The sequence below is a fragment of the Petromyzon marinus genome, chromosome 43, assembly GCF_048934315.1.
Source record: "Petromyzon marinus isolate PM22_M1 ecotype Great Lakes invasive population chromosome 43, UKy_Petmar_22M1.pri1.0, whole genome shotgun sequence".
Classification (NCBI taxonomy): Eukaryota; Metazoa; Chordata; class Hyperoartia; order Petromyzontiformes; family Petromyzontidae; genus Petromyzon; species Petromyzon marinus.
Genome location: NC_133709.1, coordinates 5866145 through 5883443, shown reverse-complemented (window position 1 = coordinate 5883443; position 17299 = coordinate 5866145). Strand labels below are relative to the sequence as shown.

The 17299-nt window shown below is 48.2% G+C and overlaps 1 protein-coding gene, 3 non-coding genes and 1 pseudogene across 4 annotated transcripts; 2 read left to right on the top strand and 3 right to left on the bottom strand.

Moving 5' to 3' along the window:
- Positions 1-215: 215 nt before the first annotated feature.
- On the bottom strand, positions 216-334 carry LOC116951706 (5S ribosomal RNA). Its single transcript, XR_004404279.1, has one exon. It is a non-coding gene; the product is annotated as a 5S ribosomal RNA (ribosomal RNA).
- A 675-nt stretch (positions 335-1009) lies between these two features.
- LOC116951758 (5S ribosomal RNA) lies at positions 1010-1128 on the top strand. The gene has a single exon (XR_004404327.1). It is a non-coding gene; the product is annotated as a 5S ribosomal RNA (ribosomal RNA).
- A 1447-nt stretch (positions 1129-2575) lies between these two features.
- Positions 2576-2684, bottom strand: LOC116951710 (5S ribosomal RNA; annotated as a pseudogene).
- Positions 2685-3384: 700 nt separating this feature from the next.
- LOC116951757 (5S ribosomal RNA) lies at positions 3385-3503 on the top strand. The gene has a single exon (XR_004404326.1). It is a non-coding gene; the product is annotated as a 5S ribosomal RNA (ribosomal RNA).
- A 718-nt stretch (positions 3504-4221) lies between these two features.
- LOC116951392 (heme oxygenase 2-like) lies at positions 4222-15069 on the bottom strand. The gene is made up of 6 exons (XM_032969931.2): positions 14841-15069; positions 12215-12329; positions 11469-11662; positions 10722-11019; positions 10092-10179; positions 4222-9110 (listed from the first exon to the last, which is right to left on the bottom strand). The coding sequence occupies exons 1-6, from the start codon at positions 14909-14911 to the stop codon at positions 8983-8985; spliced, it is 894 nt and encodes a 297-aa protein (XP_032825822.1). The 5' UTR covers positions 14912-15069; the 3' UTR covers positions 4222-8982.
- Between the last annotated feature and the right edge of the window lie 2230 nt (positions 15070-17299).

The following is a 17299-nucleotide window of genomic DNA, read 5'->3' as shown; positions in this document are numbered from 1 at the left end:
TGCAAGGCCCCCTCTGTGAGCTGTGGGTCCTGGTGGAGCACAAAAGTCTACAATGCACGACACGGAATGACCGGGCGCGTCGTCGGTGCAGCTCGAGGCCGAGGTAGCGGTGCCCCCTAGAGACGAGAACCCGCCAGACCCGCTGTGCGTGAGCGACACGCGGGGAAGACAGCGCTCCCCCTGCCGACGGAAAGAGGCAAAAGCCGGCAACAAAAAGCCTACAACACCTGGTATTCCCAGGCGGTCTCCCATCCAAGTACTAACCAGGCTCGACCCTGCTTAGCTTCCGAGATCGGACGAGATCGGGCGTATTCAGGGTGATATGGTCGTAGGCGAGGGGTGAGAGGAAATTTAGTAAACTTATCTCCAACGTCAACTCTTCCCGCTGGTGATTTTTCTATAGCGAGTAAATGTTGCCCACAAAATTCGTGTTCACCACCAACTTCCGGTCGCGACCCCAGAGCTCACTTCTAACACTGTCAAGACCACAGCCCTTAGGGTGCCGTGGCTCTAAGCGTCACGGTGCTGTGAAGCTGCTGAGCTGAGTTAGAATCCCGGGCACGGCTAACATCATCGGTGGTGTCGAGTGATATCCGAACCAGGTCAGCCTCTCTCCACCCCCACCACTTCACCACCAACCCGCACCGTCGACCAGCGTGGTGAAGTATGCTCATTCAACCCCCAGGATCGTAGAGACACGGCGTGTGGGGGTCTTCATCCATCAGCGGATTAACAAAGTCTGCACGTTGTGGTTTAAATACACAAACACACACACGTACTCTATATAAATATGGTGACAACTTTTACTCTGCGATAGCTGCTCAGAACTGAGATGTTGCTCCAGAGCTGAGGCCACTTGGGCTTGCACCGAGACGTCTTGAGTTGAACTCCACTGTGAATGCAAGGATGATTGCAGGCGGTGTCTTCACACAAGAAGTTAAGTCACTTTGTCCAAAGGTTGGTCACAACTACGTTAGAGATTAGTTTACTAAATCTCCTCTCAGCTATCGCCTACGACCATATCACCCTGAACACGCCCGATCTCGTCCGATCTCGGAAGCTAAGCAGGGTCGAGCCTGGTTAGTACTTGGATGGGAGACCGCCTGGGAATACCAGGTGTTGTAGGCTTTTTGTTATAGACTATTGCGTTTTCGTGTCTCAAGGGGGCGCTAGTTACTCCACGTTTCACACGCACGAAGCCGAACTGGCATTTCAATGTCTATAGGGGCACTGCCACTAGGGGTCAAACTCTTGATTACTTGGGATTTAGAACTGGAATTTAGCAGGATTTTTGTTTGTTTACAGTTTTATGCGACATTGCATAACCACGATATACATGACAGTGGCTTGTGGGGAGGCCTTCATCCGGCAGTGGATTGACCAAGAGCTGTTAAAAAAGTTAATATAACACGCTCACCCAGAGTTGGCAGTGCTCCCCACAGACTTCAGTATGCAAGTTCCACTCTGTGCGTGTCGCTCACGCAGAGCGGAGCTCGCGGGTTCTCGTCTCTAGGGGGCACCGCTACCTCGGCCTCAAGCTGACAACAACTTCATTTTACAGCCTTTGTGCTTCCACTGCTGGATGAAAGCCTGACAAAACCACGTCGGATATAGTTTTTTTGTTAACCGTATATCGCCACGCTGGTCAGTGTTGGGGTTTACGAGCTGGCTTGTATTTCTGGCGCACGGATAAAACATTTATTTAGAGCTGCCTGATTTAACTTCAACAGCCCTCTGTCAATTCAATGCTGGATGAGGGCCTCCACATGCCCAGTGGGTAACTGGACTTATTTGACCGCGGGTCCACGCTGGTTCCTGGGGGTTAGTGAGGGCGGGAATCTCTGTACATAGAAGTGGGGTGGAACAAGCGGGTGTTGTGCACTGCCCACTGAAGAGGGGATAGTGGGAAATGAGAGTTGGCGTCTTGCACTTATTTACACCACGGGACCTGATGAGAATGTCTTGTTAAAAACTACGAATATTGATGACCAGTTATTTTTTTATTGGCGTAAGAAGAGTTGAACTGTTAGTTGCGATTGAGTCGCATCCTTTAATCAATGAACAATTATGGTTACTAAATAATACTAATTTATATTAAAAGTAAAATCATTCAATTATTTTGGCACAATGCATTGCAGGAGAATGCTTACCTGTCAGCACCGGCAATAATGCATTGAGCAGCGCGGAATCCAAGAAAATAAAATAATTTCTTTACACATCCCAGCAGCCAAGCGACCTGGGAGTGAATCGTTTCATTGGCAATGGTTGAACACAGGAAAAAAAAGCTCTGGTGCTGGTTTTGATAATCGGTGTCTCATCACCAGAGTGGGTGAACGCTGGTGAACTGCGGGATGTTCATATGCAAGGCCCCCTCTGTGAGCTGTGGGTCCTGGTGGAGCACAAAAGTCTACAATGCACGACACGGAATGACCGGGCGCGTCGTCGGTGCAGCTCGAGGCCGAGGTAGCGGTGCCCCCTAGAGACGAGAACCCGCCAGCCCCGCTGTGCGTGAGCGACACGCGGGGAAGACAGCGCTCCCCCTGCCGACGGAAAGAGGCAAAAGCCGGCAACAAAAAGCCTACAACACCTGGTATTCCCAGGCGGTCTCCCATCCAAGTACTAACCAGGCTCGACCCTGCTTAGCTTCCGAGATCGGGCGTATTCAGGGTGATATGGTCGTAGGCGAGAGCTGAGGGGAGATTTAGTAAACTTATCTCCAACGTCAACTCTTCCCGCTGATATTTTTACGGCGAGTAAATGTTACCCACAAAATTCGTGTTCACCACCAACTTCAGGTCGCGACCCCAGAGCTCACTTCTGCCACTGTCAAGACCACAGCCCTTAGGGTGCCGTGGCTCTAAGCGTCACGGTGCAGTGAAGCTGCTGAGCTGAGTTAGAATCCCGGGCACGGCTAACATCATCGGTGGTGTCGAGTGATATCCGAACCAGGTCAGCCTCTCTCCACCCCCACCACTTCACCACCAACCCGCACCGTCGACCAGCGTGGTGAAGTATGCTCAATCAACCCCCAGGATCGTAGAGACACGGCGTGTGGGGGTCTTCATCCATCAGCGGATTAACAAAGTCTGCACGTTGTGGTTTAAATACACAAACACACACGTACTCTATATAAATATGGTGACAACTTTTACTCTGCGATAGCTGCTCAGAACCGAGATGTTGCTCCAGAGCTGAGGCCACTTGGGCTTGCACCGAGACGTCTTGAGTTGAACTCCACTGTGAATGCAAGGATGATTGCAGGCGGTGTCTTCACACAAAAAGTCGTCACTTTGTGCAAAGGTTGGTCACAACTACGTTAGAGATAAGAGCAGGTTGATCACAACTACGTTAGAGATAAGTATACTAAATCTCCCCTCAGCTCTCGCCTACGACCATATCACCCTGAACACGCCCGATCTCGTCCGATCTCGGAAGCTAAGCAGGGTCGAGCCTGGTTAGTACTTGGATGGGAGACCGCCTGGGAATACCAGGTGTTGTAGGCTTTTTGAAGGTTTTTGCGTTTTCGTGTCTCAAGGGGGCGCTAGTTACTCCACGTTTCACACGCACGAAGCCGAACTGGCATTTCAATGTCTAAAAGGGGGCACTGCAACTTGGGGTCAAACTCTTGATGACTTGGGATTCAGAATTGGAATTCACCAATGTCACGTTCACCCCAGTTGTCAGTGCTCCCTACAGACTTACATATGAAAGTTCCACTCTATGCGTCTGAAACGTACGGTAAATAGCTCCCCCTTCCGACATAAAACGAAAAATCCTAACAACACCTGGTATCCCTAGGCAGTCTCCCATCCACGCGACTAACCAGGACTCGACACCAGTTTGCTTCACAAGCTCAGACCATATCGGAGGCATTCAGGATGAAATGGTCGTAGCCATTGAGCTCAATGAGAGTTTACCCAGCTTTACGGGTATTCCGTTCTGCTTAAACTGCAATGCAATTGCTGTTCTTCCCCTAATTCACGTTCCCGTGGGATAATGGAAAGAGCCGGAGTGATGTAATGCACGTCTCGAAAAAAATCCCATGGGTAACAGGGCACCACATAAGAGGTCCGTAGGTGAGAAGTGTCAAGGGCCATGTCAGGAGTTTCACTACAAGTGGCTCTCAGAGGGGCCTTAACGGTAATGAGACACTTCTGTCGTCAAATATGTTGAGGACACATGTTGGCATGACTGGTGAAACAATAAGTGCACCGAAGTACATTGTTAATCAAACTTTTTTTTATTACAAACAAAAATAAACGTCAAACATCGGTGCATGTTATTAAACAGTATTGAAATGCAGCGATGCGAAGCACGTGCTCAATGTTTGATCAGTGCACAACTGTTGAAGAATCAACATCACGAGTTAATAATGATGGCACCCCCATCAGAAGGTAGAATCAGTAATGGCTCAAAGTCAGACCCGGACTATACCACACAAATGTTGAAACCGTGCCCGATCCACCTTTATGCAATGGCCGGTCCTGGGCATATAATGGCAAGAAAAAAATACAATGTCCAGGCACATGCTTGCCAACCCTGCTGATTTCAGTAGTAGGCTGATGATGTTTTAAACCCCTTGACCACATACAGAATTTTCTAAGAATCATGCCGCTCCATAAATGTTTTTTTTTTCATTTTAGTTTTCTTCGGCGCTATTCCTGCTTTGAAACCCTCGTGGTAAAAAAGGGTTTAAGAATTGCCAGCTTACCACTTACATCTTTGGTGGGAGCAAGTTCGCTACCAGATGCACCAAAAATACAAAAATGGGCTGGATTTTGCAAGGCAGGAATAAATTTGAAATACCAACATGAAAGCAGACAAAATCGTAAAAACATTTCCCTTGTCAGTATAATTTCTAAAACCGTCTTGGAGCTTTTACATTAAAAAATATTCACGCAGAAAAATAATAACGTATGTTACAAAAAGCCAACTATTGAGCTTTATTGCCACCATTTGTGACTTGAAAAACCTTGGCATATCTGCTGGTCTCAAAAGAACATAAACCCTACTGCAATGACTAATATTCGACGAAAGAAAGTGGAGCAGTGGCGCAGTGGTTAGCGTCCTAATCTATGAACACGGCAACCTGAGTTTGATTTCCAGCCATGGCTAACTTCTCTATGGAGTGATATCTGAACTTGTTTGGAGCACCCCACTCTCATAAGCATTGTTAAATGTTGTCAAATTACCAGTCACCAGCGTGTTGTGGGGAGATATTCATCCATCAGTGCAGTTACAGAGGGATATAGAATGCGATTATATCTCACAAACAAGAACCATCTCGAATTAAAGCAGGACTACCATTTCCACATCAAAAATATGGATGTGCAATTAAACAAGAAAATACCTGATTTTGTGAATGAATTACCTTAATTTGTATTCATAGGATATTTCGGTACGTGTATATTATGGTGCATGTATAACAGAAACAGTGATGCACAGACACGTAACTAATAAAAAAAATCATAAAAACTACATTTCACAGAATCCGTGAAAAAGAAACACTACTTCACCCTCATCTAATCCATGTGGTATTTGCAAGTATAAAAAGGCGATGCGAGTGTGTTTTTCCCGGGTTCAGCTGCTGCGTGTCGAGAATTTATTCTCGCAAGCTTTCAGCGTGCACTCCTGCTGTGAGCATCTTCAGGGTTCAGAATTAAATTGGTGCCCACAAGTAGTGCATGGTGAAAGTTGTAATAAAAATATGCTCAACAACGCAGTCTCAACCCCGGAGAGAAAAAAAACAACAACATTCGAGTTACAAGCGGCGAGAGAAAAAAAAGGATGATCTTTAGCATGAGCAAGCATACAATAACACACACACAACAAAACATCGCAGGTAGTTTCCTCTATTTAGATTTCAGAAGTCTGTGGTATTTGAAGTGTGGCTGGTACGGGTGCTTCTCAAAACCATTGTCTCCGAGTGTGAAAGGCAAACTTACTTTGCTCAGCGGACTCGCCGGCAAGACCGGCAAGACCAGGATGGAAATGTATTAGAGGATCGGGGAACTTCCCAGAATAAAAATTTCCTTTATTGGAATTTTCACCACGGAATCAATTCCCGGAACACAACGCCAAAGCATCCCAATGTTGACTGTTTTTATAAGTGGCAGGTAAAAGTAGGTGGCGTTTAATGAGCTGGGGGTTTTTTTTCCGTAATTTTTTTTTCATAATGGTAACAACTTGGTAATAATTACGTTTGTCCCCACCTAAGGTTGAATGCACATTTCACAGTTAAACTTATTTGCAAACACATACAAAACACAACTAAACAGTAGCTTCGCCTCATAGGGTCTACTGGGAATGTATAATTTGGACGATCCGGAAAAATAATTCAGTTTCGATCTGAAAATGTGATGACAGCAGACGTGACGTCACTCCTGTGGCAGAGCTTCCATGTTTTCACTACGAAATTGTTGCCACTTGGCGTCAATTGTCGCCATATATTGATGCGTGCGGTCACCATTGCTTAAATTATTCATGTATTCGAAACGTTACACCGGATCATTTTACTGATGCAACCATATGTTCAAAATGTAATTTCTATCATGCCTATTAAATCTAGTCGATTTAAATGTTACCTTAAATAGCAGTGAAATGCAATGCAAAATAAACAAACCAGTCCAAGCATGTGTGTCAATTCCACTTGCATGTGTCAATACGTTTACACAAATTTAATTGTGCAATAGCCTCAAATGTTCAAAGTGTTACCCACTGATAAGACAGATTCTATATTTATGTTTATGAAAACAAATCGAATATTCAACCCTGAATTGTGCACATTAGTTATTGCTTCGATGATAATTACATATAGGGCATCACAGTTAGACCTTTTTTTTTATAAATTAAACACAAACCAACACATCTAACACAAAAGGGCTTTACGATTGCGTTGGCAGAAATATTTTCACCAGCCCCACCCCAATTCTCAAGCACACACTGACCAGCATGGTAAAATGCAGTAAAACCTTGGATTGCGAGCATAATTTGTTCCAGAAACGTGTTTGTAATCCAAAGCACTCGCATATCAACGCACTCGTATATCAGTTGTGATCACGTGACGCTCGGCAGACAAAGCGTATACATACTACTCGTATTGCAAGACCTCGCTCGCTTATCAAGTTAATATTTAGTTAAAATTTTTGCTCGTCTTGCAAAACACTCGCAGACCAAGTTACTCGCAATCCAAGGTTTTACTGGATAGCCAAAGAAACCCCATAAACTATGTGGTGTTGGGAGGCTTTCATCCAGCAGTGGATTTAAAAAACTATTCCTGATTCAGAGGTACTCAATGCAATGTTATTTTCTAAATACTCTCTATTTTCAACCAATAAATTTGCTGGAATGCTTCCTGCCAACACAAGAGTTCGGCCTTTAATGTCTGTAACACAGACGCATTGCACCTATTGGTAAAATAGTACAGTAATATAACAGCTAACAATAATTTGCACAAGTAGTGGTTTGCTTGAACGATGGTGTCTGGTTGTTGCTATTCTTTGGGCACCTCGAGTAACTAAAGTGGAAGGGAGTCCATGAGAGTTTATGTCAAAGGCTACTGCCATGTATACGTTGTGTTCGGGATGCTTGAACGAAATAATCCGGCACGATTAATCGATTGACCATTTCCTGTCGCGTGCACATTAATACAGGTAGGGCCCAAACAGTGTTCATCTCGTCCGCCGACTCACGGAGACTCGAATAATATCAAATGTCACATCGCAGTTGTCAGTAACTTACACTTGCGTCTTTCTCTATGACAAGTCATTCCCAAACGTTTTCCAGACCCGAAGACAAGAGTCAACCCTGGAAAGAATGTTTTCCATGGTGAATGTTTCGTCAAAAAAACATCGTATCCGCAAAGGTTTCCGCTACCTACTGCCAGACCATGGTGGGCATGAGCAGTTGTTCACAGATCACAGGTTGGGGCCTCACTGCTCTATGTCGGTTTGCATTTCGACTGGAGGAATCTGATGAGCTATGAAGCTCTTTTTCACAGATGTCCAGTATGGACCGGGTCTAGTATAGTCAAGTAAGATGCCAGACTATTATTTGTCTCTATTATAAAACACCTATGGCTTATAATAAAAAAATTACAAACCAGTGTTGACAGTCACTGCAAATAATTTAAAACACTTTCTGTTTTTCAGTATGGCGTTGCATTTTAGAGTAAATATTGATACTTTAAAATCTTAAGTTAAAGGGATATGTAGGCAATTTTCACAATTTTCACCAAAAATTCGACTGCTTGTATTCTGAGATCAAAAATAGTATGATTGAGGTATTAAGAAAGGTTGGTCAGTATTTTTTATTCAGCACATAAAGTAACGTGATGCGATTAAAAAAATGTCTTAAATTTGTTTTACTTATTATTCAAAGGTGCTTAAAATCCTATCAAAGTCTCCGTCACGGAGTCTAAAGAAGAAACACAGAAGCCGGAGGTATTTTCCGCACCTCTTCTGAAATGTACGGATTAATTGCCATTACAAAATGTGGCATATTGCACAATGCTTTTTGTGACATACTAAATACTTAGAAGTTAATATGCTGATTTTATTTCTCAAGTTTTACGATGGGAAACCATAACTCTTATCAGTGATATCAACCCCCGGTACCTGAGTTCGATTCCAGGCCACTGCTTACATCAGTTTGGCGAGTGATGCGAGTGATATCTGAACCGTTTTCGCCGCCGCTCAGCACCTCACGCCTCTCCGGCAAATCCTTCACTCACTCAACCCACACTGATCAATGCGGTGAAGTATGGTCAAACATCCCCCCACACAGCTCGGGAAAGCCTTTATCCAGCAGCGGACATGACAAAGCGGCCGTAAATGATCTTCCAAATTTCTTGCTATCAAATTTTCATGACCGTGTTTCCCTGCGCCGTCGATTCAGTCCCCACCCCTCCCCACACCGCCCCCCCCCACCCCCCCTCCCCCGTACCACCAGGCAGCCATCCTCATTGCGAGCGTCGTGTGGGTCTCACATCAGAAACTGGATGCACACGACGGCGACCGCGACAGCGCACGCGATCGCAGCCACTACGTTCCCGCGAGACAGCAGCGACACGCCGGGGGCCTGGGTGGCCTCCTTGTGGAAGGAGCACATGCCTGGACACACACACACACACAGAGGATCGACGGCACAACGAAAACAAAGATCCCTATTATATACTCTGCTGGGGCAAGTTCCGTGAACGAGCAGCCACTTTAAGTTGTCGCGCACGCATTAAAGTCACCTCCGATTCAGCGTGGTTGGCTACGTGCGGTGGAATCAAGGTCAACATACAAAGTCGGCACGCCACACGAGGGGAGTGGTGTGGCCAGCACCAAAACCCCGGTGCCGATAGTTTACACGCCGCGCCGTTTGAGGCCGAGTCGACCTAGGGTAGAGTCAGGACCAGTTTAAATAATAGCAGCTGATGTTGGTGGGCGTGAGCGGGAATCGAACTTGGGTCGCCGGATTCGTAGCGCAGCGCGCTAACCACTGCGCCGCTGCTCCCCACGCAAACACAAAACATACACACACGAACAAGGCACCATACTCGGCACCATGATACTCAAGTGAATTCATCAAGCGACAACAGCCTTTGTTAACCAAGTGAAATCCCGTTGGGAAACTTCACCTTGTGTTATAAACATATGGCTGTGGACAAGAGTAGCTTTGTAAATATATATGTCTCAATATGTCCGCATATGCTGGTAGGAACCTCCTGGTTACACCAGCCCACAGGGGATCATTGTGTCCGTCCGTCGTGCATCCAGAAATGGGAGGGGTGGAGCTGGGTGGAGAGGGGCTGGGTGGGGAGGGGCTGGGTGGGGAAGGTGGGGAGGGGAGGGTGAGGAGGGGCTGGGTGGGGAGGGTGGGGCTGGGTGAGGAGAGGCTGGTCACCCCGTGGTGCCCTTATAAAACTCAACGTTTAACCTACTCACGCCGGCTTGTGCCCGCCCTCACAGTCGGGCATATTTGCGGAATACACCACGTGGTGCCACCGTTGACCCTGGCCATTGACCGAGCAACCCAACGTTCCTACCAGCTCCCTTTGCAGGAATGTGTTTTTCATTGTCACTGGATCATCACGTGTTACTTACCATTCAGAAGTGGTGGAGCTGCATTGGAGGGGCCACTCTTCTTCTCATCTGGCGTCAGCTCTCTGATGGCATCGAGCTCTTTAAACACCTTAAGAAGAGACAGCATTTGGGGTTCCATGATATACTGTATATCGAAGATTTATTTGAAGAAAAAAATCATCGTTCAATTCAAAGTGGTGCCCCATGCTCCATCATGATGACGCTTCCGTCAAAATAATGAAAATAATACTGGAGCTTGGGTCCCAGAGGCTCACTTTCCTCTCAGTACACCCTGAAAGGCGGCTGATCCTATGATGAGAATGGGCGGATGTGGGCCTGAAGTTATTTTTCTCTTTATTTCGCTTGTCATCTTTGTTTTGACAAAGGTGACGAGCGAAATAAAATACCATTTTCAGCCACCCTCATATGGCATTTCCACATTATTCACCTTCGTCTGCACCTTCATTCAAACTCGTTCGCTCGTCAAGAGTCGGTCACGCTTTGGTCTTTGGTGGGGGGGGGGATCGTCGTCATCACCGTCACACGCTTGACGATCATTTTATTTTTTTCCCATTCGCTCACAGTCATCGCCGACATCAACATTAAGACATTTCCGTCACCGATTTCGTCCACAAAGTGAATGCTGCTCACCTCCATGTTCATCCGGAAAGCTCTGTTGGCCTCCTCCACGACGCGCCCCATGGTCTTGGCGTCCAGCTCCAGGCTGTTCATGCGCGAGCGGTACAGCTGCTTGAACTTGCCGGCGTTGGTGACGTTGTCGAAGGTGTAGAACTCGAGGCCCTCGCCGCTGGCGGGCAGGTGCAGGGCACGCTGCGCCACCTTCTTGAGGACCTGGCCGCCCGAGAGGTCGCCCATGTAGCGCGTGTAGGCGTGGGCCACCAGCAGCTCCGGCTCGTGCTCCCCGATCCACCGGATGCGCTCCACGTACCTGCGGACAGGTGGGACCGGCCGACGGGAGGCGTCACTCACGCGCGGCGTCGGGCGAGGCGGCATCGCTGCCTGTACGTATGTTGAACTTCTTTCGCGCCGCTTCGAATGTAACATCTGTGACTATTCCAGCTGACATTGAAATAACAGTTTCACTTAAACGGTTATTCGGAAGCCGCTGCAGCTATGGCACTTTGAAATCTAGATTTTAAAAATAATTTCTCAAGCACCCCTTTTTGTGTTTAAGTTTATTGTCCTTACCCCCCACCCCCCTCCCCCCCCCCGCAGCTCCGATCAGCGCGGTTGGCTAAGTACGGTGCGAAAGAAGTTCAACGTACATCCATAAAACGTACGTATGACCGTGTGAGCAGGCCAAATAGACACGCGCCGCGCGCCTGTTGCATTTTCGAGAAGCGGCAGGCCCCCGGGGCGGCCAAGGTGAACACGCACCTGTCGACGGCGTCGGAGCGGGCGGCCTTCTTCTGCCACTGCGGGCCGTAGAAGAAGTGCAGGTCCTTCTCGAGCGCAGCCTTGCGGCTGAGCTCGAGCGGGAAGTGGAGCGGAGCGAACGCGACGTGGCCCTTGTTCCTCTCCATCTCCTCCTCCAGCGCCGTGTACACGTGGTACAGCGCCACCGTCATGTGCTGCTCGGCAACACGGGCGCGCGAAGGCAAAGACACGGCCAGCCCTTTGGTTTATTGCGCAGGGACAGCTGTCATCATCAGGGGGTTTTTCTCCCCTGCCCCCCCCCCCCAATCCTCCACCCCGCCCCCCCTAGGATTAAACAAACATAACTGTGCTGCGAGGTGCTGTTGTCGCCCAAAGGTCAAACAAAATTGTTTTTTTTTATTTGACCAGGTAAGGCCCACTGAGCTTTGTAGCTCTTTTTCAGAAGCAGCCTGGCCACAAATTATAGCTGAAACAAGGTGGCTTATCATGTGGAAATTTATGGCAAGCATGGAGGACCTGGCGAAAAATCCACGCGACCACATGGAGAACATACAAACTTCAAATATGCGGGCATAAGAGTCGGGATCGAACCCACGACCTCCTGTATGCCAGGCGAGGTAGTTCGCATCTCCTAGCCACCGTGGCGCCCATCACACGTGGCCTCACATCAAAGCAAATGCATTCGCCTTCCAACAATCATTGTACAATGATTGCCATTGCAATCGAATTCCCCGCCACCGGCTCACCTCGAAGAGGTCCCGGCGGATCCGGCCCTGCAGGAACTCCTTCACGAAGTGGGTGTTCTCGGCCAATGTGTGGGAGTCTTTGGTCCCAACCTTCAGCATGTCAGACAGTTCATTGCTGCAAGACAACAGAAGCAAGGCATGATTACGCACCGCATATGAAACGGCACCGCAAACGGTGCCCTCCATCTTCGTCAGATCTCAGAAGCTAACCAGGACTTTACGTGAACGAAAGACACAAAGGCACACCGCGTTTTCTCATTGAACATTGCTACATTTCAAAATATCACTGTCCTGGTCACAAAAGCAAAGTTTGTGGGGAATAATAGCCATTTTCTGTACTTTTGGGAGGCATAAGCAATTAGGAAATACCACTTACTACCCAGGAACAACATTTATTTTTTGTTACACATTCCAATCGAACTGATAGATGACCACATTTCAACAACATCTACATGTAAATTAACACCCACAACGCAAAATGACCGAATCCGAATTAATTACAGCGTTGACATCTTAAAGACACTTCGGAAGAATCGCTAACCACTTGAGAGGTTCGCGTGGTGGCTCAGCGGAAACGATCGTGCCTTGCAGCAAGAGGCGTCTGGGTTCGACTCCCGCACTCGAGTGCCTTTCTCCGTCGAGGTTGTACGTTCTCCCCTCCCCCCCCCTCTGATATATTTGAGTTTCCTCCGGGTTCCCTGGCTTCCTCCTTAAGCTACAAAAAATACACAATGTAGCTGAAAATTCAACGGAACGGGTTCGGAAAAATAAACACGGTGGCATTAAAGGGCACGCACAGATTTAAAAAAAACAACCGCCACGTTTTGAATTCAAGCTTTCGTGACTGCAGTGATTCATATTCTTGGTTCTTTCGGTAAATAATTTTATTGTTTTATATATTATTATTTTATTGTTTCCCTTCAACGTGACTTTACCGAAAGAACCAAGAATATCAACTGCCACGTGTTTGGCCAATTTACCTTCGAAGCAGAAGCCAAGAGAGGTTTTATATTTTTTTGTTGCACCGTGTCGCATAATGATTTAAGCAGCCTATTTTTTAGCAGCAAACAACACAAACGTTCCACGCAAACCTCACCCGGTCCCAGCTACCTTACAAAACGCACCATCTGAAACGGCTGTTCCACAGTCCAGCGTGTCACGGTTGTACACGTTATTAACTTTCGCTTATTATTAACCGTTAAACTAGTCGTCTGCTTCGCTGCGTACATTACAATTATGTTTTCTATTGCTTATTTCGCCAGGTTAGACCCACTGGAGCCTATATACTGTAGCTCTTTTTTTTTCAGAAGCGACCTGGCCACAGACGATAGCTCAATAAAAGTGGCTCATCACGTCCATTTTTTTTTGTTTTACAGCAGCCAAATGATTAAAAGGAGGAGATGCCATGCGTTGCCGGCCAGGTGGGGGAGAGCCATTGTCCAAGACATCTTTTGAAGCATGAAATTGCGCGCCGTGTTTTTTTGTTTACGCTCAATGGGGAGTGGGGGTCATTGTAAAACCAACAATGAATGGCAACGTCGCCCCCTAGTGGCAGACTTATTCCTGCCCAACTTTCACCTCGTGTCGCCGCACAGGGACTGTTCCCATTAGGGTCCCCCCACCCACCCAACCACTCAGCCCCCCCCCTCTCCCCACCAAAGCTCTAAATACGGAACTGCATTTGGGGACATCTGTTACGTAACAGGCGAGATATAAATGAACGTGTATTATTGTACAATCACAGCTTGTGTTATGACTGCAGTCCAGCATACAACAAAAACTATCGGTATTTCATCACTGATACTTTCAAAACATACGTTCCAACCATTCTCGATCCACGAATGGATAAAAGGCCCTCCCCGACGCCATGCAGGTTATTTTGTGCGTACACTTGCCCCCAACATTCTGTTAAGGCTAGACGAGGGATCTTTTTTTCTTTTCACCATTCTTCATCAAGCAAGTGCAGCTCTTTTTGTTTTCCTTCCGATATTCGGAAGTCGCTGAAGCCGTGCACTTTTAAATCTAGACTAAAACACATTTCTTTAGAACTGCTTTTGTGTTTTCAGTTTGTTGTCCATCCCCCGGGAACCTTCGATCAGTACGGTTGGCTACGTACGGTGCGAAAGAAGTTCAACATACATACATAGAAGCTGGTGTGGTCAGTGCGTGGGGAACAAATGGGGGCAGGGAGGGCGGGGGGTCTGAAATGGTTCTGTTATCACTCGCCACTGACGTTAGCCGTGGTCGGAAATCAAACTCAGATCGCCGGCACAAATAACAGAGGGGAAACAACTCAACACACTGCTCAACAGCACTGCCCTGCAACACAAACAACTTATAATGCGCGACGTTTCGGGCAATGGCCCTTCTTTCTTTCATTCACAGCAAAGAGATCGACAGATGGCCTGGTCACGAGGAGCAGTGCGCTCACCGTTGCGCCACCGCTCCACACCCACGCGCTGCTAACGCGAGAGAGAGAGGAAAGGGTGAACGTTCGTTTAAAAGTTAACTTTTTTTTGATGATTGCCAACTTACGTGGGATTAAAATGCCATAATTTGTTTTGCACAAAAAAAAGAGAGAGGAGAGAGAGAGAGGAAAGAGAGGAGAGGGAGGGAGTATCCTCACCCGAGTCCGAGCGTCTTCCCGTGCTGGGCAGCGTGCTGCACGGACACGTCTTGGCTATCGTTGGCAGGCATGATGACGATGCTGTTGCTGGATTGTGTAAGTGATGATGATGATGTAGTTGTAGTAGTCGCGGGGTCACGGAGAGACGGCGTGAGAGTTGTAGCGTGCGGTCTCAGCTGCTCTTACACCAGACTCGGCCTCAACAACAGGACTGGAGTCTTGACGAGTATATATATACCCTGCCACCCCCCCTTCCCTCCCGTCCACGCCCCACTACCACGGCGTGGTTTTTTTCTCCCTACCCCCTCCCCTCATCCACCCCCTCCCTTCTTCCCCTCTCACCCCCTTCGTCATCCCCCTCCCTCTGCTCCCTCCCCTCTCTCGCTCCTTCCCTCCCTCGCACTTTCACCCTCCCTCCTCGACTCCCTCCACTCCCTCGCCCTCCACTCTCTACTCTTCCTCGCTCCGCTCCCTTTACTCGCTGTCACACTCCCTCCCTCCCCTGAATCCCTTCACTCGTTCCCATCTCTCGCTCACTCCTTCACTCCATCCTTCGCTCCACTTACTCACTCCCATTACCCTCGCACTCCTTCCCCTGAAGTCCCCACACTCCCTCGCCCCTCCCTCCCATATTTCTCTCCTGCTCAATCACCCCCCCCCCCTCCAGTCAGAGAAGAGATGCAATAAAATCTCCGACGTACACGCGCGCACCCACCCACGCGCACGCACGCACGCGCGCGCACCCACGCGCACGTGCGCGCGTAACCGGCCCGGTACCCCAACCACCGCAGCCCCAGTCGCGGTGGGGAGGCGGCTCGAACCGCATCCGCGCGTTCGCTCAACACGCACGACGACAAATGGGGGAAGCGATTTTAATTATTTATTCTATTTTGTGCGGAGTCATAGTTTGTAGCAGGGCAGCCAGTGAGTCTCGTGAGCGGCACGTGACGACGCCGAACTCACCACCGCCACCCCCTCCCCGTTCTTCTTCCATCGTTTTGCCTCTGCCCCCCCATCCCCCTCGCTGTGTCACGTCGTTCTCTGACGCTGCACAAAAAGGGAATGGCGTGTTTGTTGTATGACCCCCACCACCCAACCTCCAACCCCCCCCCCCTACATTCCTCACCCTACCACCCCCCCCTCGCACATTTGTGCCGAGTCAAGTCGGCAGCAGCCTAGACCGCCCATCCCCCCCCCCCACCCGCTCGTCCTCACTCTGACTCAGCTGAACAAAGAACCGCGATTCACAGTGGCCGCGTTTTCTCTGCTACGAGGAAAAGCACAACGAAGGCCAACGTATATCATAATAAAAAAAGGGTTGTTTCGGCGGGTTAGATCGCGTAAATGTGAATGTGTCGTTAAACCCGCCACCACCCGGCATAGCCAATTAAAATGGCTTGTCACGTAAAGAGAACGTGCCTATTAGTTACTACTTCAGCACACCGGTGTGTTGGAGGGTAAACCCACGACATTTGCAAATTCGCGTACGACGTATCGTTGGTGATTACAACCAGATTCATCAGGCGATAGCCAGCATTGTGTGTTTCGGTCTTAAATCGAGGACTAATGACCACATAGTCGACTCGGCAGGCCCCGCTGTTGTAGGCGGATATGTGAAAAGTTCGGCGATGTGAGCAAATGTGAGCAAAGATTATGTTAGCATCTATATAAAGTTACGGTTTGCACCGTGCACGCATAAACTTCAGTTGAGTGTGATCAATGTCGTTGTTGGCCAGGGCGGAAATGTGGCGGCGGTAGGATATGCGACGTTGTTGATGCCACTTTTTACATTGCTACCTCGTTAACGGCCACTTATATTCTTAGCTCTTTCGGTAAAGTCACGAAAGAGCTAAGAATATGAATTACTGCAGTCACGAAAGCTTTAAATCAAAATTTAACGGCCACTTAATTTTTTTTTATATGGTGGCATCCGTACACAGCGCCTTGTGACCTCCGGATGAAAGGCGTTTTAGAAGTGTAAATTATTGATTGTTACGTTCATTGTGCAGCCGCCCAGCGGGATCTGGAGTCGATTGATATGTATATGCTGTATTGAACAATAACAGACCGTCAAACGCTGTACATTTTAAGCAGAGCCTTTAACTATGTCTGCATTTCTTACTTTTCCCCAACCGCATTTTAAACGGCGTGTCGCAATCCGCACGAATCACGCATTCCTTCCCCATGCGCAGCATTACGGGAGCGCACAATATACTTGTTGCCATCGACGATGACATCATCCTCCGGCTCGAGACGCATCTGTCTCGCTGTTTGGCCACATTTGCAAGAATATCATGGACGCCACTCCACTGCGCCATCATCCATCCAGGTCAAGAGTGGAGTTCGACCGGCGCCCGTCCAAGGAACTCTCGTGGGGACACCGGCATAACCTTTGCACAGGATGAGGCCCTCTTTCTACAACGCGTCGCCGACGCGATGATGGTGAATGTCTGTCACGA

Bases quoted from the DNA above. Each gene is read 5' to 3' on its own strand.
- LOC116951392 (XM_032969931.2), bottom strand. From the start codon at position 14,911: ATGCCTGCCAACGATAGCCAAGACGTGTCCGTGCAGCACGCTGCCCAG. The intron at 12,330-14,840 runs GTGAGGATACTC...GTTGTCTTGCAG, and splicing joins GGGAAGACGCTCGGACTCGG to CAATGAACTGTCTGACATGC. The intron at 9,111-10,091 runs GTAAGTAACACG...GTGTGTGTCCAG, and splicing joins AGCTCCACCACTTCTGAATG to GCATGTGCTCCTTCCACAAG.